This window comes from Callospermophilus lateralis, chromosome 14 (genome assembly GCF_048772815.1).
Source record: "Callospermophilus lateralis isolate mCalLat2 chromosome 14, mCalLat2.hap1, whole genome shotgun sequence".
NCBI lineage: Eukaryota > Metazoa > Chordata > Mammalia > Rodentia > Sciuridae > Callospermophilus > Callospermophilus lateralis.
In genome coordinates, this window is record NC_135318.1 from 51,106,844 (window position 1) to 51,134,798 (window position 27,955).

Genomic DNA, 27,955 nt, shown 5'->3' on the forward strand with positions numbered 1-27,955 from the left:
TTCAGGGAACCATATTCCCTTTGTTATCATCCACCTTCTTTTTCCACCTCCCCAGTCTCCAAATGTTAGAGCACCCAAGATATCAGCCCTTTGGCCTCCTCTATTTTTGTCTACATTCACTGCCATGGTGATCTTTTTAAAAAATATTTGTTAGCTGTCAATGAACATTTATTTTATTTATTAATATGTGGTGCTGAGAATCGAACCCAGTGCCTCACACATGCCAGGCAAGTGCTCTACCACTGAGCCACTTACTCCAGACCCTGCCTTGGTGATCTTAATCAATATCTTGGCACTGACACCATCTGCATGGCTGTCTCTCAATTTTACAGCTGCAGCTCAAAACCTTCCCTCAACAGCAAACTCTTACAACTTGTCTTTTTTACCGTCTCACTTGGTTATTAATGGGCAGTTCAAACACAACATTTCTAAAACTGGACTCCTGATATTTCCCTCAAAAATGTCTCTTCCTGGGCTGGGGCTGTAGCTCAGTGGCAGAGTGCTTGCCTAGCATCTGTGAGGCACCGGGTTCAATCTTTAGCACCACATAAAAATAAATAAGGGCATGCTGTCCATCTATAACTAAAAAAAATAAAAATAAATGTCTCTTCCAAATCTCTCCCATCTCAGTGGATGGCAACTTCACTCACTCAACTGCTTGGAAGTTTCTTCTGTACCCCACATTTGACCCTATTAGCAAATTCTGATACCCTAACACTCAAAATGTACCCCAGAACATGGCCATTTCTTACCATTCTACCACTACTAATCAGCCAAAACCACCATTATACCTTACCATGGACTAATATAAGAACCTAGAAGTTAGAAACTAATCTTCCTTCTTTTATTCTCACTCCCTTTTTTCTATTTCCACCACAATAGCTGGAGTAACCCAAATTAAAACATGTCCCTCCTTTGTCAAAAGCTTCCTTTCTCATTTAGTGTAGAAGTCAAGACCTTTCAATGTGCCAGAAGGCCCAATATAAATTGGTTTCTTGTTTCCTCTCTGATCTCAATTCCCATTACTCTTCTAGTTGCTCAGTCCACCCAAGTCCTATAGATTCCTTGCTGTTTTTCAATATATCAAGTATATTCCTATCTCAGCGTCTTTGCACCTGCTCTTCCCTTTACCTAGAACCCTCTTCGTCTTCCATGGCTTACTCCTTCACTTCCTTTACATTTATATCTCAGGATACCTTAAATCCTTTCTTGACCACAAAATATCAGGCACATCCTGCCCGACCATAGTTGGTAAACTATACTTCCTATCTTTCTTGATTTATTTTTCTCCAATGCTTTTGCTATCTTATTTAATTATATATTTTACTTCTTCATCTTTTCTTGCCTTTCTCCCCCAACAGAAACTACACAAGAACAGGGATACTGGTAACTTTTGTACCTTTTGTTCACTGCTATTCCTAGAACCTAGAATATTCTCTGATATGAAGCAGGAACTAAATAAATATTCAATGAATGAGTGGTCATAAGCTGACCCTTCTCCTTCTGGCATTTCATCTCAAATTCAGACTGGAAGCAAAGAACAAAAGCCTCTTTGATAAGTTTTCTTGCATTCCTACCAGTGACCTTCCACCAGAAATACTTCATAAGGCTAACTCTAGCTGTAGGAGAATAGGGAAGCAGAATACTTTTCATTGGCTATATTGCCACTCTGAACATCGTATGGAAAAATGAATGGACAAACACCTAGCAATGGCTTTAGTATATGTTATTTCTTCATTTAGTCATCACTTGTTGACTTTCTGTTATTATGAATGAGGACTTAAACTCTTTTGTATCTCATTATTATCACTTACATCCTATTTATTAATTCTCTTTTCAGATGATCTATGACTTCCTTTCCTTCTCCTCAGTATCCTTCCTGAAATTTTAGATCCCTTTCATCAATTTGAACTAATTGTTCTCTAGGCTTAAGGCACAGTCCTCATTCTAAGATTTTGCTTTACCTCTTTCCTATGTGAGACTCCCTATTTCTTGAATTCGAATAATCTTATTTATGTTACTGCTTTCTTTATGACTGCCCACCTTCCAATAAGTAAAGACTTAATAAACCTCAAATGTCCTTTATGAAAATTTAGAATTCCAAATTCTATTGTGAACTGAAATAAGGTTTCTGAATTTGAAGACACTAAGCACAATAAAGAATAGGAGTAAAGTGACTAGACTGAGAATAGATTTCTAAACTATCATTTAAGTAAGGACAGTTTTTAAAAGTGTAAAAATCACTTTTTTCAGAGTTTGAAGACCTCATTATCTTCAAACTCTATGTTGCTATTGAGAACTATGATGTAATTCTTAATCTCAGTCCTTTGTATGCATTTAAAAATATTTTTTAGCTATAAAAATTTTATGGATCTTCTCTTAGGTTTTCTAAAAATTTATAAGATATACCTTTTTCTAATGCCTATTGGTTTCTTTTCAATCTTTTGGTCCTTTCAAACTGGAAATGTACACCTTTCAGTTCTAGGAATTTTTCTTCTATTATTTCTAAGCTCCTTTTCTTCTGTTTTCTATTATTAGACATTGGACCTTGTGGCCTGGTGCTCTAATTTTCTTATCTTCTATCACTGATGGGTTCATTACTAGGTTCTTTTATCATGTGGCTCCCCATTAAGGGATATTTCAACTATCTTTCAATGTTTCTGCTAATTTTTATTTTTGTGCTGTCATATTTTTAATTTACAATAGTTCCATTTATTTTTTTCTTGGTTATTCCTTTTTTGAATCAGCATGTTAATCTTCTTCCAAGGATGCAACAACTGGGGGCTAGGGTGTGGCTCTGTGGTAGAGCACTTACCTAGCACGAATAAGGTACTGGGTTCAATCCTCAGCACCACATAAAAATAAATAGATAAAATGAAGGTATTGTATCCATCTACAACTAAAAACAAAAACAGGATGCAACAGCTTCTCTAATTTCTGTGGTATTAATTTTAATTCTCTTAATTTAGTTCTATTTACTACATTGTCCCTGATTCATTCTATTGTCTGTTTTAGCCTCACACTTAATTTTTTTGGATTTACAGATGGAGAATTTATATCAAAGTATGGTGATCTCTGGCTCTTTGGTTATATTTGAAAGTAATTAGAAAACTGGTTTGCATGGGCAGACTTATTAACTCAGGCTTCACTGTAAAGTGAGAAAATTTACAGTACTAAGCAGCTACTGGCTAAGTTTCACTGGCCCCAAAGGCTTCCTTTACTCATCTGTTTATCATAAACAGTGAAACCAGGTCAACCCCAGAGCAAACAATAGTCTAAGTATAGGTTAAAAGAGGTCATCAAATATCTATGGAGAAATCTTGTCAGGCTACCTTTCTAGGCCTTGCTTTTTAATTATCTGAAGACAATTTATCTTTGGTTATACTTTCTCCCATGACCACGAATGCCCTCCTTTTCTTTTTTACTTGCCTAAATTATATCCTCCCTTCAAAGCTCAGTTTAAGCCCATTCTCCTCTATAAAATCTTTAATCAGTAACAATCAGCAACAATCCTGAACTTTAGATGTGTTTAAATACTGTATTGAGAAATATAATTTAATCTTAAATTACCTTCACTTTGTATATTAGTTTTATTTTCCAAATATGAAATTCTTTAAAGGTAAGAATTACACCCAATATTTTCAATAGTACCTAATATAAAGATAGGTTTATTGCTGAACTTCAATAAATCCTATTGACAACTTAATAATGACAATATTGAGACTTAGAAGAGACTTGTTTAATATCTGTATTAAACAAAAAACAATCTGATATTTTTTTTCAGGTCCTCTGACTATAAACCCTCTGATTTTTACGGAAAAAAAACCTCACAGTTCCTCATTGCTCTGATTGTTCTTTCTGCTTCCTTTGCTGACTCAATTTTCCCTGAATATAAGGTCTCTGGCTCTTAGTTCTACTCGAAAGATAATCACCTCCCCCGGCAAGGGCACCCAATTGGATGATTTTAATATTATCTCTTTGGCTATCCCTTATCACATTTTCAACTCCAACCCTTCACTTTAGTTCCATATTTCCAATAATATCATCATTTGATTAACTTCACATATAACAGGGGAAAACCAATTTTTTTAATCATTCTAAATTTATTTCTTATCTTTCAAAACTTTCTGTACCTTCATCTCCTTGTACTTATCCTTTGAAATGATTTTATTCCCTTGGACTTTCTTTTTTTTAATTCTAATTTGTTATTTTTGACCACAGACTGCATTACAATTCATATTACACATATACAGCACAATTTTTCATCTCTCTGGTTGTCTATTATAGAGTCATACCATTCATGTCTTCATACATGTACTTAGGGTAATGATGTCCATCTCATTCCACTGTCTTTCCTACCCCATGCGCCTCCCTTCCGCTCCCTCCCTTTGCTCTATGGAGAGTTCATCCAATCCTACCATGCTCCCCCTGCAACCACATTATAAATCAGCATTCTTATATCAGAGAAAACTTTCAGCATTTGGTTTTTTGGGATTGCTTTCTTCACTTAGCATTATATTCTCCAACTCCATCCATTTTTCTGCAAATGCCATGATTTTATTCTTTTAATGCTGAATAATATTCCATTGTGTATATATACCACATTTTTGTTATCTATTCATCTACTGAATGGCATCTAGGTTGGTTTCACAATTTAGCCATTGTGAATTGTGTTTCTATAAATGTTGAAGTGGCTGTGTCCCTGTAGTATGCTGTTTTTAAGTCCTTTAGGTATAGACCGAGGAGTGGGTTAGCTGGGTCAAATGATGGTTCCATTCCCAATTTTCCAAGAAATCTCCATACTGCTTTCCATATTGGCTGCACTAATTTGTAGTCCCACCAGCAATGTATGAGCGTGCCTTTTCCCCGCATCCTCGCCAACAATTATTGTTGTTTGTATTCTTAATAGCTGCCATTCTGACTGATGGGATGAAATCTCAAGAGTAGTTTTGATTTGAATTTCTCTAATTGCTAGAGATGTTGAACATTTTTTCATATTTTGTTGATTAATTTTATATCATCTTCTGAGAAGTCTCTCTTCAGGTCCTTGACCCATTTATTGAATGGGTTATTTGTGTGTGTGTGTGTGTGTGTGTGTGTGTGTGTGTGTGTGTGTTGCTGTTAAGATTTTTGAGTCCTTTATATATCCTAGAGATGAGTGCTCTATCTGATGTGCAAGTGGTAAAAATTTACTCCCAAAATATAGGCTCTCTATTCACCTCACTGATTGTTTCTTAAAGAGAGAGAGAGAGAAAAAGAGAATTTCAATATTTTTTATTTTTCAGTTTTCAGCAGACACAACATCTTTGTTTGTATGTGGTGCTGAGGATCGAACCCGGGTCGCACGCATGCCAGGCGAGCGCGCTACCACTTGAGCCACATCCCCAGCCCACTGATCGTTTCTTTTGCTGAGAAGAAACTTTTTGGTTTGAATCCATCCCATTTATTGATTCTTAATTTTAATTTTTGTGCTACAGGAGTCTTATTAAGAAAGTTGGGGCCTAATCCAACATGATGGAGATATGGGCCTACCTATTTTTTCTTCTCTTAGGCACAGTGTCTCTGGTTTAATTCCTAGGTCCTTGATCCACTTTGAGTTTTGTGCATGGTAGAAAGATAGGGTTTTAATTTCATTTGGTTGCATATGGATTTCCAGTTTTCCCAGCACCATTTGTTGAAGAGGCTATTTTTTCTCCAATGTATGTTTTTGGCACCTTTGTCTAATATAAATAACTGTAGTTATGTGGGTTTGTCTCTGTGTCCTCTATTCTGTACCATTGGTCTACCAGTCTATTTTGGTGCCAATACCATACTGGTTTTGTTACTATTGTTCTGTAGCATAGTTTAAGGTCTGGTATGCCATCTACTTCACTCTTCTTGCTAAGGATTGCTTTAGCTATTCTGGGTCTCTTATTTTTCCAGATGAATTTCATGATTTCTTTTTCTAATCCTATGAGGAATGTCATTAGGATTTTTATTAGAATTGCCATACTACCAAAAGCACTATATAGGTTTAATGCAATTCCAATCAAAATCCCAATAGCGTTCCTTGGGTTTTCATGTTTTAGCTTACATTCTACTGCAAGACTAATTCTTCCATAAGTCTAATTTTAATACAGTATTTCCCTGATATAAAAGTATTATAGTATTATATAAGACAATGTATGAATATCTTAATGTAAATATTAAAGTGTCTCTTTTAAAAGCTCCAAGTTGGCTTTCAAACATATTATTTTATTCTTCAATATGAACCATTTATTGCCAAATAGATCCACCTCCTCATTACCATGTAGTCATCCCACTAAATTCTCAGTTCATCTAATCCCCTTGTGCAAAGCCTTTCTCTTCAGCTTAACCAAATTTACAAAATTATAAATTATCTGAGTAAATTTACAAAATTATCTGAGTAAATTATAAATTATCTGAGTAAATTTACAAAATTATCTGAGTAAAATTATAACTTCTCTGCAAAATTTTTCTGAACTATCTCATATCACACTAATGCCTATGCTTTCTCTACCTTCTACTGTCTTTTTATTTGGTATCTTACAACTCAATAGTCATTAGTTTCTTGGTGTTTCCATGTCTATTTTCCTTGACTAATTACGTTGGAACTCAGCCACACCTTGCATTTCCTCAGTGATTCATTCCCACAAGGCCTCCACCAAGGGAGTAAATACTATGTGATGGATTTTGTATAAGTAATATGCTATTATTATTAGTTATAACTTAATACTATGGTTTGTCCATTATTATTTGATGAGGAAATTAAATAGATTTTCATACAATTTGATTAAAAAAAGATCAGGTTCTACAGTTAAATAAGTTGTGATCAAATGAATTCCATAAGGTCACAACCTGTGATACAAGTGGAAAACAATCTGTGTTTTTATATAGCCTTTCAAATAATTCATTACAGAATTTAAAATAGAAACTATTTTTAAAAATTTATCATTTTAATATTACACCTGAAAATTTAAAATTGTTATGGACACAAACCGAGTACTGTTGAATATATTATAAACACTTATGGCTAAATGTATACACAGGAGTCAATTAATTTAATCTAAAAATCAATTTATGTGAAGTTAGATCTCTGCTTATTGAAAATGTTCCTTTAATTATACAATAATCTGCAAATATGAATGCGACTTAAAGCATAATTCTTTCTGGAATTAAAAACTTTCACCAGAATGATGAACAATTTAAGTATTTTAATGCTGGAACTACTTTTCCCTAAGAAAAGTTTGTAAAATGATTTAATACATTCAAAACAGGAAATTATTAAATACTTTCTATGAATTAAATATAGGATACCAAAAAAGTGAGAAGTTTGATTAATACATTAAAAACTCTAAATTATGTGTCACATTTTTTAATGCATCTCAAACTAAGAATAGGCGCAGTCTGAAAAACCAACCTCAAAAAGACAATTTTTATCCCAAACTTATGCACAGGTAAATCTTCTTTGTAAACTATTCTGAATTTACAAGTGGAGGGAAGTATTTTTTAAATGATATAATTTATAGGTCATTAGATCAGCAACATTAAAGCTCTAGTAATGATGACAACCTATAAATCCTTATTATTTGACTCAGGAAAAGATCCAACCCAGATTGCCTCCTCTAAAATCCTTTCTATTGCTGTAGTTGCCTCACTGATGTGTAAACAATTGGACTATTTAAAAATCCCTTAAAGAGATGACAACTGAGATAAATACCCTAAATCTTAAATTTATCATTTCTTTGGGGTAAAACATTTATATTCATAGAGGAGTAGCCTGATTCAAAGATTGACAGTCCAAGTGTGTTAGTACCAAGATTCCCAGGAGCTTTATTTCACTTCTTTGATAAGAGTCATAAAAATATTACATCTGGTCAACTGCTGCCATGTTAGGGCTAAATAAATGGGGGGAAAAATAACAGAATTTGATGCACTTTTTTTTTTTTTTTTTTGAAACCACACAACAAATGGGCACATAAAAGGAAGACCTTCAGGGAGTCTGATGAGATTTTTTTTTTAACCACAAAGTAAAATTTTTTTAAATTTACCAAAAACAAAAAGAGCTAAGAATTTTTTTCCTTAAGCTAAAAAAAATCTAGTTTGACTATCAGAATATTATCTTTCTGTGATACTAGAGATCCTTAGGAATAAAACTCATACACATTTTTAGAAGGCCTAAGTAAGGTCCTGTCTAGACACTGAGGAAATAGAAAGATAATGTTAGGAAGTCTCTCAAAAGTCCCAAAAATGTAAACCTGACCTGGCCTGTCGGCAGAGATGAAGGTACCTTGTTAAAATATATGACACCAACAATGTGCTGGGAATAAAAGGTCTATTTTAGGAATATCTTATACTTCATAGAAATAAAGCACAAAATAAGACAGAACATAAAATAAATCCTGTTGGAAATGTTAAAAGCATAACCAGTATTTCAAATTGCTTTAAATGAAAAAAATAATTGTGCTATATACTCTACATGAAGATTCTTGAGTTGAATAAATTCAATATTGAGGTATATCCTTCTCTAACATACCACCTACACATAAACTTGCTATTAAATTGAAAGGCAATGATGTCTGTTTAAAAGGATTGTCTATTGGGATATTCCACTGCATATTTTAAGACGCCTGACATGTTCCAACTTACCTGTATAGTGGTAAGGGTGGAGACCTTGAGACACACCCCTTACTATAGGTGGCAGGCTTGCCCTCCAGTCAAATAATTCTGAGCCTGTTTTTAAAGTGAGTAATGGCATAAAGAACTGTATTTTTGAATTGTACTAAGTCTGAAACTTTCTGGAGTACATTTTGTATTCAAGATCTAAAGTCTGATGAAAACATTTTTATGCAAAACTTGTGATTTTAAGACAATCCCATCCTTTTGAATAGTATTCTGAAAAGAATTTAAGAAGTATTATGTTTCTAAAAATATTAATTCGGCCTTGTAAATATTTTCTGGAAATATACGAAAGTTGAGGAGATAACAAATAGTTATATACCTCCATGACTAAAGGTAGACTGGTTTAGACAAAAAAGTGTCTAAAAATATAAAATCCACTAAAACAATGGTCTCTTTAAAGGCAGATTAAGATATGTTTTATAATTACTATAAATTTGATGTTTTGTAGATTTATGGATAGAAACAACATGGACCTAAACTGCAAACAAGAATGTTTACACATGAAATAAATTATACTGTAGATAAAAATTTAAATTAACACAGGATATTTGATACCATAAATAAATTAAAATTATTAGTAGTAACGATGCAACTTCAATTTATGGATGATTGATGATTATTCTTTTTTATCACCAGCAAGTAAAATTTTTTATCCAAATGGTATTTTTTTAAGCCTTTCAGCATAGCTAAGGTATCTGTTCATTATTTTGGGATCAATGTACACTGATATGTCCTGATTATGCTCTAAATCTAAGCCCACTGACACATCTTCTATAGGACCTAACAGGGCTGTGCAATAGAACTTTCTGTGGTGAAATGTTCTATATGTCTGCATTGTCTAATATGATAACATGTGGCTACTGAGCACTTAAAATGTTGGTTGTGCAACTGAGGAACTAAATTTAAATTTTTCTTAATTATTCAAATAGTAGAATAAGGGTAGAGTAAAATAAGTAGATAAGTAATAATAAGTAGAATATGGCTTACCATATTAAACAGTGCAAGTTAGAGGATTCAAAAAATAAGACCGAATATGTTGTTATATTATGACTCACTCTAATTTGCTTACTGATTTCCATAAGCATAATATTCACAAATGCTTAGAGTGTAATACTGGAAAAAAAAAGCTTTTATCCCATGGTCTCTTCTTCATTAAAAAATATAATTAGGGCTGGCATTGTGGCTCAGTGGTAGTGCGCTCGCCCAGCAAGCACAAAGCCCTGGGTTCAATCTTCAGCACCACATACAAACAAATAAAGGTATTGTGTCCAACTACAACTAAAAAATAAATAAATAAGTGTGTGTGTGTGTGGGTGTGTGTGTGTGTGTGTGTGTATATATAAAACTAAATGCTAGTAAATATCTAATACAGTATTCAGATAAACTTAAACAAAAATACTATCTGAAAAAATTTTTATTAGTGTGTAATAGTATGTCAGCAAAACTACACTGATTAATGAAGTAGCTAGTCACCTGTGTCAATCTGTCTAACTAGAATTCAAACAATGAAATATTAACTCCTAAAAAGTTTTTATCCAATTCCTATCATAACACAAGAATACCAATTACTACATAGTTTTCAGCTCCACTGGTGACACATTGCAAAAACTTGTCAAACTATCTTACCTGACAGACAGATTTGTTCTTCCATTTGCTCAGCACACACTGACTGTTTTGCATCAGTTCCTGAAGAACAACAGAAAAAGAGAGAGTGCAGTTGGCCATACACATTGTCATTATCAGTTAAAGTGCTTCTGATTTTCAGCGCCCCGCCCCCCCCAAAAAAGTCAACATGCCACACAAAGATGCAACTGTTTTGGAACTTCTCACCGGACAAAAGCAAAGCTATCATCACCATGAGAGTTGATCCTTTATGAAAATTAAAGCTGTTGAAAGATGTTTTAAAACAGACTTGTTTATTGCCATTTTTGAAACTTTGTGAAAGATACCTCTAACTCTTTGAGCGAATCTCGAAGTTTTTCTGGGCGTCTATTTTTGAGCGTCCAAGGATAATCTCGTGCTGGCAAATAAAACATACTACAGTTAGTTAAACATGATTTTAAAAAGAAAACTCTGCTTAGCAGTGTGCTTTAGGAAGATTAAAATAAAACACCTCCATAATTGAGAGGAAGTGGCCTTCATTTCTATCATCAAATGACAGCCTTTTAAAGGGCTTTGTCATAGGAACAGGATTTTTACCACAAAGCAATCTCCCTGATGATAATTTTATGATGACAACCAACAAGACTTAAGAGAATCCCTGGGAAAGTTTTCTAGGTCTGTGAATCTAGTAGTATTTAATAGTAAATGACCCACTATTTACCACTAAAAAGTAACCTTTTCATGTAAATAAGTAAATATCTGAAAGAAATTCCAAATCGTTCAGGTGGCCTACTCAGATCTGAAAACTATTATGAGTAAATAAATGCAGGAAGAAAATAAATAAAATTTCAAAATGACAGAGGAATGAATTTAAATGAGAGGAATTCAAATTTAAACAAATTTGACACTAAATAATACTTTTTAAAATAATCTTTTTGAAAATCTACACAGCAATTCAATAATGATATGCCTCTGTTTGTTTCAAATAAATGTAACTGAAAGATTAGATTATTTGTAGAGTCACAATATTAACCTAAAACAAATTTAAACTAGTTCTGTTTAAAAATATAAAATTGGAATGTGGTGTAGCTCAGTGCTAAAGTGCTTGCCTAGCATGTGCCAGGCCCTGGGTTCAATCCCCAGTACCATAATAAAATAAAATGTTAAACTAATTATATATATTTTATTAAAAAAATGAATTCAGTTTTGGATTCTCCTAATTAATAATTCTAAGAATTGTATACATGAGTGTACATATGTGTATATTGTGTTGTGTATACATTTTTCAGGTTCTTCTATAACATTTTCTCAACACATAGAGTACATAGATATTGAAAGCAGAGAGTAGAATTGCTATGTATTTTATTTCAACAAATTAATTTGGCTCTATAAACACAATTTTGATGTGTAAAGCATATGTTCAAATTTTTAAATCTGTGTTTCAGGTACTAATACAGTATTTTAAAACTGAATGTCAGTTCAACCATTTAAAACAAAAGAATAAGTGAAATTTTCAGTTCTAACTATATTCCAAATAAGATCTTAAATTATATTTAATTTAACTTATAAAAACCATATCATACTGTAGTTATGTATGTGTATATATATTTATTCATGTATATATATATATACTATATATATACACAACATATTTACATATTAAACCAGCAAAGACTAAATGAAATGCTAATACTAATGTTATAAATCTTACATTCTTAAAATGGCTAAAGAATGTTAACAATTTATGCAAACTATGAATAATTAAATGTTATCAGAATTTAAGTATGGTACACATATTTTAAATATATTAATTTAAATATAATTCATTAAGAAAATTTATGTTTATAAAATTGGATTTCAATGATCTAAATTAGAAAAGCCTAACAAATATAATTCTTACTCATAATTTTATGTATCTAAGCAATGAAAACTTATAAGAAATTTGGACAGAATAACATTTCCGATTTGTGCAGAAAGCAGAATACTTTGTAATACTGAATTATCCAGTTTTATAATTCCAAAAATATATAAAGTAAGCTTACACTCTGCCAGTTTCTGCTTTTCTTCTAAGTTACCATGCTCTGTTGCTGATATTCAAGGCAGAGGAGAGATAAAAAGAAGAAAAGACATGGAATTTATTTTTATTATAATATATAGTATTTTAATATGTACATATATAATGGATTATTACATGTATTATAAGATTAATAAATTGTGCTAAACTTTAAAAAAAAGATAGTTGAGGAAAATGCCACAATTTGAATGTTTTCATTCATAGTGATATTTCCTAAATTTGCAGTGAAAAGGCTTACATAGCACAACAGGTGGGCCAATATCCTGAGTTTCCAATCTCATCAGATAGGGAAAGGAACTGCAACAGAGCCCAGAAGAGAAGCTGCAACAGTCTGTCATCAGAACCATGAAGTCAGCCTATTAACCACCATGGTAAGCACACAGGATGCTCACACAAGCCCTACTTCAACGGAGAACAGAACAGGAAGTAACTCTAGCAGGGAGACCTTTTGGCTCAACATAAAACTTCTGGGATTAACAGGATTAATCAGATAAAGAAAATTGATCATTCACTCAGAAATGCCTATTTCAGATATCAGGTGAGGATCCGGGAGGCCAGCATCAGTGGGACCCATGCTTTAACAATGCCCTCTACTGGGACACCAATAACTAAATGTGAATAGACTGTCCTGTTATCAGCCTGATCAGCAGTAAAATAAAAATTTTCAGGTTCTTCTATAACATTTTCTCAATATAGCTTTATAGTATATAGACCAGAGAGATATCAACCACAGCATTTTCCCAAAGAACTGAAGTGACTTTTCTTAAAATTCTAGAATTTATCTAAAGCTCACAAAAACAGTTTTTAATGGTCAGTATTTCATTGCTTTGAATTTTTAGTTTATAAAAGTTAGCTAAGTAGAATAGGTACTTTACCTGGCAGATCTTTCTTGTCATAATACTGGTAGACTCCAATATCTCTATCTATAGAAAGGAAAAAGTAACACTAAATTATGGTAAAAAGTTCTGGAGAATAAGAAGCCAAACCATACTATGCTGGAGGGAAGGGTGGGGAAGCAGAAACAGTCTCCTTATGTTACTAGAAATAAAATAGCTCAAAAGCATCTGGACATGGGTTCATCTATTCTAGGGATATGCAGAAACTGGAAAGTTTATCAATCTAATAAGAAAAAATTTACACAAAACTAGAATGGCATGAGGAAAAGATTAGTAAAGAAGTGAAATCAAGGAAGACCAAGTTTTCTCTTTCACACTTCCTCTGATATTTTTCACAGGGCGCTACCAAAAGGAACTGCCACTAAGCAATGCCAAATGAAATCAGTGGATGGAAGAAAATGCCCTAGCTGTTGGATTCCGAGCTGTGGCTTGCTTTTCTCCAATTTAGCTCAAGAGTCTAGTTTCCATCTACAGCATTTGGGAAGAAATCTGCAGGAAAGAAAGGGAGGATTACAGGGAGGTATGGATAAATTATTATCTGAAACTTGTTTAGATTCAGAAAGCTTCCAAACTCATTCAAATTCAGATACTCTGCTGTGGTTAGGTAAGAAGCAAAGCTAGGCTTCCCAGATGTTGACATTGATTTAACCAAGTAATCTGTTCTTGCAATTTAAATACAGCAGAACAGAATAATTTTGTCCATTTTCACCATATCTATGAATAATGAAATATTTCTTTCATTGAAGTAACATTTGTTTTCTTCCATATGAAATAATTCTCAGTTACTACCATAAGGAGGATACAACTGTCTCTGAAGAAGTGGAAGCAGTACAGGCTGCCCCCTAGTGACTGACTGCTCCCAACTTTCCCTGAACTGAATGATAAAAGTATTACTGCTATAATTAACTCTTCAAATACAGTTTTTCAAAAGAGTCAACCATGTATATTTATTGAAGCTCTATTTTACTCATGCCATTATTTAAGAATACAATTTTAAAGAATATAGTTAGATTGGAAATATGTGCTGAGGATTGATTGGGAGAAGTCATAAGCTGGGCTTTTTGAATAATGATAAAATTTTTATACTTTCACCTGACAGTGGTGATTTTATCAGTGCACTTGCTTTTTGACAGTTCACAACATATGCTTATGATATGTACACTTTTCAGTACAGATGCTATACTTCAATGAAAGTCTGTTGTTGTTGCTTAAAGGTAAGAACCATGGATACTATATATGTAGCCAATATCCTCTATTAAAATATACCAACTTATAATCAATCATTCCATCATTCTATACATTTAAATATTTACTACACCTCTACACTAGAGCTATAAATAAAATAAGGAAAACTGAATTCTGTGCGTAAGTCTGACCTACCACATCTGGCCAAAGTGGGATTGTCAAAGGGTAAGCAAGACAAGGAGGCATCCTCATAATGAGAACTTTACCACCAGAGGTGCTAGAACACCCCTGGTGGAATGAAGAAGGTGTCCGTGCAATAGTCAGCCTAACATAGCATATCAGAACCCTTGTAGAGTATGAAGGACATTTACATGGGGCAATGATGTTGGGTGGTGTATCAGAAGCTGAAGAAGTTAAATACGACATTAATATATGGGCAGCCCAGTATGGTGGGTCAAAACCCACATGGATCAAAGGATAACTGCAGGGGAGGAAGTGGCCACAGAAATAGGAGATTGACTGCATATAGGGTGATTGATTAAGTAAATAAATCAAAGAAATGGGAGCTCCAGATTTCTGTCTGAAAAGAATAAATATGAAAACTTAAAAAATTAAAATGAAATTTTTAGTAATAATTTGAGATACCAATGCAAACTCATGGCTTTCAATATATAGAGATAGACAGAAAAATGAATGTAGATGTAAACATGGATGCATATATACATACACTGTTTCCTAAGCTCTAGCCCACTGGAGGATATGGGAGCAGCAATCCAAAAGCAATGAGGGTACCTAAGTATCCCTTGGCTGCTAATACCCTTCTTCTTTAAAAGGAACCAAGCTTCTTAAAGAAGTAACGGATTCCAAAACTAAGCAAAGGAAAGTACAATACAAGCCTGAAACGAAAGTGCTACCATATTGACAGGGTTGTGTCAAAAAGACAACAGAAGCCGTCTTGAAAGTGGTCCCTCTAAGCACACAAGAGACAATTTAAACATAATAAATAATGACAGTGATGGATTATAACCACCGAATAAAATAGGAAACTTGAGTCCCTAGAGATAAATAGAAATTAAATATATTTAAAGTTTGATGAGGAACATGATACTTATATAATTTTAAGATACCTCCTTAAAAAATAATTATTAATTACAAAGGAGAAAGTAACATTGCAGTGGAGAAGCCTAGCAGACAGCCTAACATCAGGTCTGCAATTTTATCTCAAATGGTTCTAGAGAAAAGATTCTCTGTACTGACAATTTTTAAGTTTGTGATTATTTCTTTTTCTTTTTCTTTGGTAATATTAGAGATTGAACCCAAGGGTGCTCTACCTTTAAACTACATCCCCAGTCCTTTTTATTTTACTTTTAAGACAAGATCTCAATAAATTGCTGAACTGGGCTTGAACATCCAATCCCCCTGCCTTAGCCTACCAAATCATTGGGATTACAGGCATGCACCACCATGCTCAGCTCAAAAACAATTTTAAATTCTTCAAATGTCTAGCCTAATGAGAGCATGTTAACAGGGCTTCTTAGTTTAGATGGCAGAAAATGCTTCTAAGTAACATATGAAAGCCGAACCCTAAAGAAGCAGTAGGATTTTTCATGGGTTCAACGAAAAGAATGTTCTTACAGAAAGAATGGATAGGCCCTGCTAAGGAACCAGGTGGAGCTGGGCATAGTGGTTCATGCCTGTAATCCCAGTGACTCAGGAGTCCAAGGCAGATTCAAGGCCAGTCTCAACAACTTGGCAAGACCTCTGTCTTAACATAAAAATAAAAAAGGCTGGAGACATAGCTCAGTGGTAAAGCACCCCTTCAAACAAAGATCCAGGTGGGGCTGAAGACAACTATTTCCCCCATAAGGCCACTAACACATCACTACTCACTGCCTCAGAGTAGAAATGGCAGGGAAGAAGTCTGTGGGACAAGAAAGAGAAGACCTGAAGGAATCAAGATAGAACAGATCAGATTTCCAAATATGGGGTCCAAGCTGGGTAGGATAAGTAAAGGAAGGCCTGTTGGACTAGGAGAATTCAAGAGATTAAAAGATAAATAGTCTCAAAGAAGCATAAAACCTAGATATATAAGGGTAAGGAAAGATGAAAGATGAAAAAATAAGCAATTATGATCAGAGAAGAAAATTCTTTAATTAAAAATTCTGACCAGCATTGAAGTAAACTCTCTTTGTGGTTTTTGTTGTCGCTGTTGTTGTTGTTTGTATGTGTATGTGTTTTATTTTTTGATATAACTTCTTTAATTTTTTTTTTTGGGGGGGGTGGGTGAGGGGTGTCAGCGGTTGAACTCAGGAGAAACTGGCCACTGAGCCACATCCCTGCCTATTTTGTATTTTATTTAGAGATAGGGTCTCGCTGAGCAGCTTAGAGCCTCACTGTTGCTGAGGCTGACTTTCAACTCACAATCCTCCTGTCTTAGCCTCTGGAGCCACTGAGATTACAGGCATGCACCACCATGCCCAGCCTCTATTATGTTTTTGAGCTTTAAATTTTTTCCTGCTATGCTTTATTTATTTGTTGTTGTTGTTGTTATTGTTGTTGTTATATACATCTTTTCATTTTTAAAAAAAATTTAATTGGTTCATTATAGTTATATATAAAAATGGAATTCACTGTGATATGTTCATACATGCACATAACAGCTTGGTTAATTTCATTCTGATGTTCATTTTTAATCTCTAAGAAATTAGTATAACTTTCAATGTTTTCTGAAGCTTCTATATTTGTTTCTTGCTTCATGGATTCAATCTTTCCTTAGGTCTTTGTTGTACTTTCTTTTCTCTTCCTACATTATCTTTGTTTCTTAAAACATCCTTTCATCTTTGTGTTTTCTTTTGTTTCCTGTTAAATCATTTCTCAAATATCTGTATGATTCTTAGCTCTCTGTTAATATTTCTAATTGAGGCACTAGAAAACTAACTAGACATAAGCAGGGCTTGCCAAAGAGGTATGGTGGGAGCTTCACTGATTAGCCAGGGACCAGGGTATTTCAATGGAAGACCCCCTCAAATATCAGAGTAGATAGATTTTTCTCTCCAGGGTGATACAGTCAAGCTGAAGAGAAATTTCTCAAGCTCCTTCTTGGTGACATTCTAAAAACCAAGGGGGATTAAGAGGACGACCTCACTCATCAGCATGTAGGTTTCCATTTTATCCCTGTTTTTAGTTTAATAGTTCTGCTTCCACTGACTCTGATGTCCCCAACTTTATAGCCTCCTCAATTAAATACTTCCACAGTATGAGAGATGTCTACCTGCTTCTTACACTGAAGCTCATGTCGCTTTGTTGTCACCCTCATGACACATCACCATCATCTGCAATATCTCAAATTTCTGTACTTTCAAGAGTTTTGAGACACAAATAAATTGTCAGTGGAATTTTCCTCAGTAGGCAATTGATATTCAGATTTTTCAACTCTGCTAATTCCCATTCCATCCATCTTTCAAAAATTGTCCAAATGCAGTTGGCCCCTTTCTTATTCTCTTAATCCTAATGGGTTTATATCTCTTTATTTTAATTCATTTACTCTCATATTAGAAGAAAGAAAATGTTTGTTAAATTTTTGTTTACCTGCAAGTTCTAACCTCACACATTTTAAGGAGGATAAACATACTGAAAATATTAACAAACAATACTTTGCAAGGTAAACCATTTTCTTAGTAATGATATAAAAGGTGTATAAGTAAAAATGTCCTAAATACAAAAGTTGTGTTGGATTAATAAATTAAGAAAGGATTTTTAAAAAGATATTTTATAGGGGAATAGGGTATGGCTCAGTGGTAGAGTGCTTGCCTAGTGAGGCACTGGGCTCAATTCTCAGCACTGGGAAGGAAGGAAGGAAGGAAGGAAGGAAGGAAGGAAGGAAGGAAGGAAGGAAGGGAGGGAGGGAGGGAGGGAGGGAGGGAGGGAGGAAGGGCCATCAACATCTAAAAAAATTAAATTTAAGTTTTTTTAAAAGATGTTTTATAGAAATATATTTCATAGAAATATATCCTATAATACTAAGCATTATTAAAACAATTATATTACTCCCTCTCAAGAAATCTGAAATGCAAAGAATATAAAAATAATTGCACATCTATATATTTTAAATGTCACTTTAATATCAAATAGAAATATCTTTACCATTAGCTAACCTGCAAATATTTATGATTATAAATCATTATTATGGATTGGGGTTTATGTGGCTCAGCGGTAGAGCACTTGCCCAGCATGTGCAAGGCCCTGGGTTCGATCCTCAGCACCACATAAAAATAAATAAAGATATAAATAAATAAATAAAGCAATTATTAGGAAGAAACACAGGCGGAAAAGTGAGCTTGTCTTAAGAGGAAACAAATACTAAGACAATAAAATTTATTTTCAAAACTGAAAAATGAATTCAACTGAAAAAATAAGTTAATAAAAGGAATTAATTTTTATTACCCAATTTTTCATTAAGGATAAAGAAAAGAATGCAACCCCAGCTGGAGAGTCCAGGCTTTAACCCTTACTATGCTTATTTATAATGGTGCAACACACTTGAAAAATACTGAAATTGATTCAGAGATCATTTACCCCCAATGTGTAAGGTATTCTTCAAAGACCACAGGTGCAGTTCAGTCAAGCAGAAAGACATCTGATGGCAGAAGGAATCTTTGTCCTGTTTTAAAAATAATTAAAAAGAGATGCCAATTAATTATCTTTTCTTGCCAATAAAACCAAAATCCCTGAGAAATAGTAAAAAAAAAAATCAATTGCAAGTAGTGATATTTGAGATATGGTGCATTAGAATAAATATATTTGGTTAACCATTCAGAAATAAACTGTAGACAAAGGAAAAATATACTTTTTTTCCCCTGGATAAGTCATCACATTGAGAAATGTGATAAGAAAAATATATATGTATTTAGGTTTTCAATAGCATATGTTTGGTTAAGACTGAGTATATTTGGAATTATTTAATATTTGGACATTTTTTAAGTTACAATTTTAAGGAAAAGAAAAATCTGTTAGGTAGTTATTAAGTACAAGCACATTTTGTGCTACATTTTTAATATGTAAAGCAAATATTTAAGATTTACCACACACAAACAGGCTAATTAAAGTGGAATTTACAAGGTAAATGGTATATAGTTACCATTATATGAAACACAATTACTTAAAAGTAAACTGTGTAAAACCACATTAGCATTTGGACTAGTTTGTTAATCTGCATGGCATGATGGATCCAGTCTATTCTAACTACATTTAAAAAAAAAAACAGATCATGAAAATGTATATCCTAGGGCTAGGGATGTGGCTCAAGCGGTAGCGCGCTCGCCTGGCATGCGTGCAGCCCGGGTTGGATCCTCAGCACCACATACAAACAAAGATGTTGTGTCCGCCGAAAACTGAAAAATAAATATTTAAAAATTCTCTCTCTCTCTCTTAAAAAAAAAAAAAGAAAATGTACATCCTATATTTCATACCTTTTAATAGCAGGAGCTAGTGACAGACACTATGAATACTTTTTTTTGTTTTTTAATCAAGTAGAACCATATCAATTTGGACTGACTGGGAGAAGGTCAGTCTAAATGCAGGGTGGGGAGAGTTAATATTTTACAATTTTTTTAAAAAAAGTTTCAAATGTTTGCTTGGAAATTCATATGGTACTATAAGCATTCTATGCTATATATTAAACTATAGACAGTATTTAAACTATGAACATTCTGTACAGAAATCATAAAATAAATGTTCTTCCAGCAAATTTCTGGATAACAAGACATTTGAAAAATATTTTAACGTATCTTTTAATGGAAGAAAACACCTCAGCTTCTTTAACATTAGGAGTAACTAAAAATATTTCCCATACTATTATTATTATAAGATGCTAATCTAAAACAATTTTAGACATAGTACAAACTTCCTTGATCTTCCTTCACCTTTACAGAACCTCACTGCACTTAAAATCATCAAGAAACAGATGTATTCAACTAAGAAGACACAGCATGCTAAGAACTGAAAAGGCAAAGTGAAAAATGTAGCAGCATAAAAGAAGGGCCCAATCATGCCTAAACAGCAGGATTGTAAGAAAGCTACAGAGAAGTCTTAAAATGTTAGTGGTCCTTAAAGAAGGAATTTATCAGTTAACGAAGACAACAATGAGGTTAACAAAAACAGATAATACTAAAAATTTGTTCTAAACATTTTATATGTATTAACTCATTTAACCCTCATAGCTACTCTTTGAGGTAGTACCATCATTACTTCTATAATGTGGAAATTGAAGCACAGAAAGATCATATAGCCAGCAGAAGGCGGCGGCAGGTTTTGAATCTATGCAACTAGCACCCTGTATGAGGCTGTGTGGCAACTCTAGTGCTCTGCTGTACTGGCATACAGGAGTGGGAGGGAGCACAGATGACAGTGTGAGTGAAAGGATGGCATGTACCACATATGATGGTAGATCTAGGTGCATGGTGAAAAGTGAACAAAAGATGAAGTTGGAAAGGGTAAGAAAAAAACAGGTTATCCTAATAATAGTAAATTTGAGGTTGATCTAAATCCATTCTCCTACATTAAAATGCCTTTAAAAATAACAGATCAAACAAAGGACCCCCAATCTCTTACTCTGCTGTAACAAAATGCTAGCTGTCACAATATATAGATGAATGAATAAGTACTAAGTACAACAGGTGGTTAATGAAGGGAAAACATCCATATGTGGAGATGTTTCTATACAAGAGAAGATATTTGAATTAAATCTTGCAAATGAATTAGCATGTCATTGTGAATAAAGAAGAAAGGATATGGTGCAACTGGTACATATTTCCTCTGATATTGAGCACCAAATATCACCAATTCTCAGACTTTACTAGAAAATAAGTCACATTCCTCAATTTAGAATTTATTCAGATACAAATAATTACAATTTGTGGCAATCTGGGCAAAGACAAGGTTAAAGTTCAGCTGTTGTTACATAAAAAGATTTATATTAGGTAAACAAAATACACAAGGGCTGTACCTTTAGTTACACATTAAAAAAGGACAACTTGACATTCTATTTTTAAGTATAAATCAATTCAATAATAAAAAATTTGTCAAAACTTTATCCTGATAACAGAAACGGAGACTGAATTCCATTTCTTTATTATCTATACTGGCTATTTCTAAGAGGTAGAAATGCCTTAGTTTGAAAAAATAATACATCTATTGCCCATATCTTTAGTAAGTTTGAAAGCCCTGAACTATTCAGAAATTATGATGTTTTGAGGGACAACAGGAAAAATGAGCTCTAGGGAGAGCATCAAAGGCCAAGAGCAACACCATTCATCCTTTCCACTGGACACAGGAAATTCTGAAAATGTACAATGTAGAGTCCATTACCTAGACTTGTCTTCCAGCTTAGCACCCAAGGATTCATTCACATCCATTTCTAACAGGAGTAGGAGAACTAAAAAAAAATGCGTAAGCTATTTCTCCAAATGCTCTAGTATACAAACAATATTGCTATAGTTCCCCAAAAGGAGGGGAGAGATACCCTCCTTGTATTTTATAAAGGACCTCTTTGTGACTCCACAAAAAACATGATATAAGGGTAGAAAAGTGGTTGTAGGAGTTGGTGCCTAGCAGAAAGGAAGCAGGACAGAAGCCTGTTGTATTTGTGTGCTCATTGAGAGTGGTGGTATCCAGACAAAACCAAATCTGTACCCAGGAAAAGTAGATATGACAGCCAAGGAATGATCCATGCCTCCTGGAGAAACTGCAGTAATAATCAGTTGAAGGAACAGATCTAGCACAGAGTGGGTGAGGCAGGTAAGAAGAAAATGGTCTATGTCCACTAGTAAATGACTGAATTTGGTTATAAACACATGTCACAACCCTTGTAGGCTCCCCAAAGTAAGTGTGATTGAAAGAGGGCTTTGCAAGGGGGTTCAGTATTAACAGGGGGCAAAAGATAGCCAAACGTGGGTTACTTATCCTTCTTTTTTCCTGAACTTCAAATATCTGCCAGGAAGACCACATAAAATTACGGCCAGTTAATGGAGTAAATGAAACAAATTTGTGAAAATCTACAATAATAACTAGATGAACAGGGTAGGAGAGGACCAAGTCAATACCCATTTTAGTCTTTAAAATGTCTTACTGTCTTCATACACTATGCAGCTTTTAAAAACACCTTTAAACATCTTGTATCTTACTCAAGAATGCTACTAGTTAAAAAGAATGTTGATAATTTCCTGGTTTGAAAAATCTGCCTGGAGGAAGTAGTCAAGACTGAGCTTGTATTATTCAAATATTGTATTAGTACATAAATAGCTGTTTTGAAGTAGGGAAGAAAAGAATTTCAGAAGAATGCTGGATTCTGAATTTGGGGAAGGAGGTGTAGGCAAGGATTGAAAAAATAATGAAACAGCAGGTAGCTATCAAAGGAAGATGAGAAGTGTTGCCCCACACAGTGCCCTTGTGCATTTTTCTGGCGGCGTAAAACCAATGCATGTGACAGAACTAGAACAACCCTCCTTGTGCAGAGGGAAAAGGAATGAAACAATGTATTAATTTTAAAAGAGCAAATTATCTCACTATTGAACAAGAAAAAGAATTATCCAAATGAAAAGAATATCAGACTGAAAAATCCTGAAAAAAATTCACCATAATTTAATTTTTCATTTTTTAAAAATATTTTTAATTTTTACAATTTTCCGTTTATATATATAAGGTAGTTGATGTCACTTTCAGATATCTCAGAGGCAATTCTGAATCCAAATTTCTAGTCTCCATGACAGAACAAATAGCATCATTAAACTTGACCTAAATTTAGGATGATCATTCTCCTGTATGGAGGAGAACCTATGATAACTCAAAGTTTGAGGACAAAGAAGATGAGAGGATCCTAGAAAGCCCTCATTTACTTTCTACTTTCATCCTCAAAAAAGTTCAACATTTACGGGCTAGGGTTGTGGCTCAGTGGTAGAGCACTTGACTACATGTGTGAGGCACTGGGTTCAATTCTCAGTACCACACATAAAATAAAGGTTCATTGATAACTAAAAATATATATATTAAAAAAAGTTTCAACATTTAAAAACTACCCTTCGATTTGGGTTACATTAGAATTTAAGGAATATTTATTTTCCTTAAGAATAATAGTCATCACATAGACTTTGATAAAGTAACATGCAGAATAGAAACAGTTTTACTAATATACTGCTGATAATCTTCTTTTGAAAAATAAAAACTAAGCTTTAGAAATAGAGATTACTTGGCTTTTAATACATTGCAAAATACTTGTCTTCTGCCAAGGTAGTTAGGTATGCTGGTTTCTGAAGCCAGCTTTTCTGACTGCTATGGGGAGGACAGGAAGCTTGAGGGCAAATAAAACCCTAATGTAAAACATGATAGCAAAAGGAGAATTATGCAAGAGAAGACACTGCTGTAGTTATAACAAAGATAAATGATACCATGGCACCAACAAAACATTTAAAATGGATGTGTATTAGCAAAATACTGCAAAGAGCCTAAGGGAATCTTTCTTGGGCATAAGTTTAGTACATATATTATAATTTATTATCAATATACTTTTCTGAGTAATATCTATTCACTAATTGAAAATGTGCAAAAATAATGACAACCAAACAGCATGAATTTATATAAACCACTGATTAGTTATATTAGGTTGTATAGTCATCATTAGATAATTTTCAAATTACCTAAAATTCAGCATCACTTCTCAGTATCACTTCTCCAGTGTCATCAACATTGTGTGTGTGTGTGTGTGTGTATGTGTGTGGTACTGGGAATTGAACCCAGGGCCTTGTGCATATGAGGCAAGCACTCTACCAACTTAGTTATATCCCCAGTCCAACACAGTATTATATTTTGCTACACACAGTTTTCCATTATTCCAAAGAATAATGTTAAGAATATTCATTAACATATTTAATCAAAGCCAAGTTTACAGAAACAATGTTTTGTTTATTTTTAAAAAATATCCAACACCAGGAGGCTGAGGCTGTGGCTTAGTGGTAAAGTACTTGCCTAAGTATCCAAAGTACTTGGTTCAATCCCAAGCACATCAATCAATCAATCAATCAAAAAATAAATAAACTTCAAGCTTGGATAGTATCTATTTTATCAAAAGACTGGAATACTAAGAACACTTGCTCATTTATGATAACAGAGTCTTATATCTAAATATAAAACATCTTATATGTATGATATTTAACTATAAGTCTAGGATACAAAGATTTATAAAACAAGGTCTCTACTATCAAATAGCTTATAGTCCAGCACAGCACATAAAAACATAAAAATAACAATATGAAATCTGTGAGAAGTGCTAATTTAACAAAGGGTTATAAGTGTTAAGTAGATGTTTTAGTTTCATGAAGTAGAATAATTTGAGGATTGTTAGATTTTTGTGAGGCAGATAAAAAGGATAAAACAATACACAAAGCATAAATTAGACAGAAATATGCAAAGCTTATTTGAAGAATAATAAGCAATCTGGTTTAGTGCAGAGGTAGAAGAGAGAAATCAGGGTCATACCAAAGATGTCTTTAATGCCAAATTTAGGAATTAGGCCTTTATTGGGTAGCTAATGAGGAATAATGAAAAGGTTGTAATCAGGAAAGGTTTTTTTAGGAAGACTAATCAACAGATCAGAATTGCATATTGAAGGAGTGGAGAAAGATTTCATACAAGTGACCTGTTAGGCAATTAAAGTAACAGTCAACACTAATATTCTGTAAAAAGGACTTTGACTGGGATGGAGGCAGTTGGAATGTAAAGAAAGAGATTCAAGTGGGTTTTGTTGGGATTTTTGTTTTTTGTACTGGGGATTGAACCCATGTGCGCTTTAACACTGAGCCACATCCCCAGCCCTTTTTATTTGTTTATTTTTTTATTTTGAGACAGGTTCTCACTTAGTTGCTTAGGGGCTTGCTAATTTACTTGAGGCTGGCCTGGAACTTGTGATCCTCTTGCCTCAGCCTCCTAAGTCACTGGGATTACAGGCATGTGCCACTGCACCCTGTCTCAACTGATCTTTTAAAGAAAAAATCCAACAGTATATGGGCACTGCTGAATTGTGGAAGTGAGGGAAAAGGAAGAATCTGGAGTGACCATCAAGGGAGGGTATATAGTTAGATCATAGCACTTGCCTTGAACATGTCTCTAGTGACCAGGCCTGTCTCCATCATCCTGTGTTGGCCAAAAGGGCACCAGTGCACCCCATTTGTTCACAATGACTGGCTCAACAACTCAACCCATGCACCTCAATTCTCTGAACCCCCTACCTGGTCTCCTATTACCCTTTTGCCTTGTCCCTCGGTTTTTAATTCTGGCTCTTCCACTTTTTAAACTGTATTTCAGCTTCTTCAATCTGGCAAACAACCACAAATACCAACTCTTCTTGAACCAGACTTGTTCCCACCAGATTTGCCCTAATTTCAAAGGCAGGATTTAAAACATACAAATAAACAGGTCAGTCAAGAAAAGGAGTGAGTTTTATTCATGGTAGTAAGTGAAATGTTAGGAATAGCGGGAATCTAAAGTGAAAGGGACTCGTGAGCATCAATGGTTGGCAGCTAGCTAGAAATGTTGAACAAAGGCTGGGACAATATAAAAACTATTTTGAAATTTTCTAAGTGGAAAGGAAAGTTAAAGCCACTAAATGGGATGACAGAAAAAAAAATTCAAGAATAGATATTGTGGTAATTCTCCAACAAGGAGATGTTGGGAAAGACAAAGTTAATAATGCCGGGAAATCCACCGAAGAGAAAATAGTGTGTGTGTGTGTGTGTGTGTGTGTGTGTGTGTGTGTGTGAGAGAGAGAGAGAGAGAGAGAGAGAGAGAGAGAGAGGGAGGGAGAGAGAGAGAGAGAAAGTGAGTTTAGTGATTATATAGTGATCAAACTTGTTGATTTTGAATTTTAACATATGTTTTATCAAGGACATAGAAATTAAATCTACTTAAGAAATGTGATTCTACTGTTCTGACTGTGATTCTACTGTTTGGGCTCTGAGCCAAAAAAAAAAAAATGCCTTCCTTCTAATCCTGCTGTGACAAATTTACCCCAAATCATTTAACCTCTCTGCCTCAACTTCCCCACCTGCAAAAACAGCGATAATGATATTTGACCTACATTTGTAAGGGTGTTCTAAAGATTAATTAATGTTGTATAATGCTTTGAAGATGAAAAGGGCTGGGTATTATTAGTGTATATTACAAAACTAACTGCCTATAATACAAAAATTTTATCCTTGAATTTTATCCCAACAGCAGTTGTAAAATAATGGCCTAACTCCCTAAGTGATCTTTACTTTCTAAAGTTATCAAATTATTATTTAAAATATATCTATCAAATTATCATTTAAAATATATCTAGATCTTTTCTATTTTACAAGTGTTATTTCACAGCATATAAAATTCTAGATTGATTGGGAAGTCCAGAACACCTTTTCAACCTACATGTTCAGTGTAAATATTCAGTACATATTTATTTGATAATGAATATCCATTGTAAGTATTAATTTATTTGATAATGAATATCCATTGTAAGTATTAATAAATGACAAAAGGTAAGACTTTAAAATAAATTTTATATTTGACACATAACACTAAGTATAAATGCAAAAACACAAATACTGTCTTAAAAATACTAGCATGCCCTTATTTTTAAACAAGCTTTAGAACCTAAAAGATGACAAAAAATGAAGAGAAATGTTTTAATCCATTAGATCCTCTATCTATCTGGTTTTGTTTCTTCTTGGATTTAAAAGTTATAACAGTAATACTTTCTTATTATCTTTTCAAATGCAAACAATATGGGAGTATTTGGTGTAGAAATGAAAAGCTCACTTCCACTGGCCCTCCCTGCTCTGCTGGGAGCCACTATACATTGTGCCCTATGGCCTTTCAGACTTCCTCAATATGATATAATATGTCCATACTCATGCTGATTTGTTTGTATCTTTGAAAAGATGGGATTTCATATACTTTGACTTTTTTCACTGAACAACACAATATGGATACTCTGTAAGCATATACAAATCTACATAAGAGTTTAAGAGCCACAAGATAGTCCATTAAATAATGATCATAATTGATTTAACCATTTTCAATAAACAACCTTTCTAATTTTTGTCTTATAAATAAAATTACCACAAAAATATACATATACACACTTTGTGTTTTGATGGCCTCTGAAATGGCTGCGCCAGTCTACACTGCCAGTCCATAATGAACTGCCCTTTTTCCCTTTATCCTCAACAGGCGCACCCCCCACCCAACCCTGCCATTAAGTTGTTGCTGATCTGGTTAATGAAAATGGATTCTTATAATTTTAAGTTTTATTTTTACATTCATTAATGAGATAAAACTCTTTTCATGTATTTTTAAATAATTTTGTTTCCTGTCTAAATTACTAATTCCTATCTTGTACCTATCTTTTTATTAAGTTCTTCGTCCTTTTGTTTATTAATGACACAAATCCTTCATTATACCCACTGAACATAGTCATTTAAGATTTTTTCAT

General features: G+C 33.7%; 1 protein-coding gene across 25 annotated transcripts in view; it reads right to left on the reverse strand.

The window, feature by feature from the left end:
* Positions 1-27,955, reverse strand: part of Wdpcp (WD repeat containing planar cell polarity effector) — a 519,910-nt gene that overhangs the window by 248,147 nt on the left and 243,808 nt on the right. For 24 of the 25 annotated variants that reach the window (XR_013088670.2, XR_013088671.2, XM_076833808.2 and 21 more), the window contains 5 exons: positions 19,015-19,099; positions 13,234-13,281; positions 12,327-12,371; positions 10,632-10,702; positions 10,309-10,368 (listed from right to left, as the gene is read on the reverse strand). Coding sequence is in view for 23 of the 25 variants with exons in the window: in XM_076833808.2 (XP_076689923.2) it covers positions 10,309-10,368; positions 10,632-10,702; positions 12,327-12,371; positions 13,234-13,281; positions 19,015-19,099 (309 nt within the window). In the remaining 2 variants the exon portion in view is untranslated. The remainder of the gene's footprint in view (positions 1-10,308; positions 10,369-10,631; positions 10,703-12,326; positions 12,372-13,233; positions 13,282-19,014; positions 19,100-27,955) is intronic. The other variant, XM_076833810.2, reaches the window with a different exon arrangement.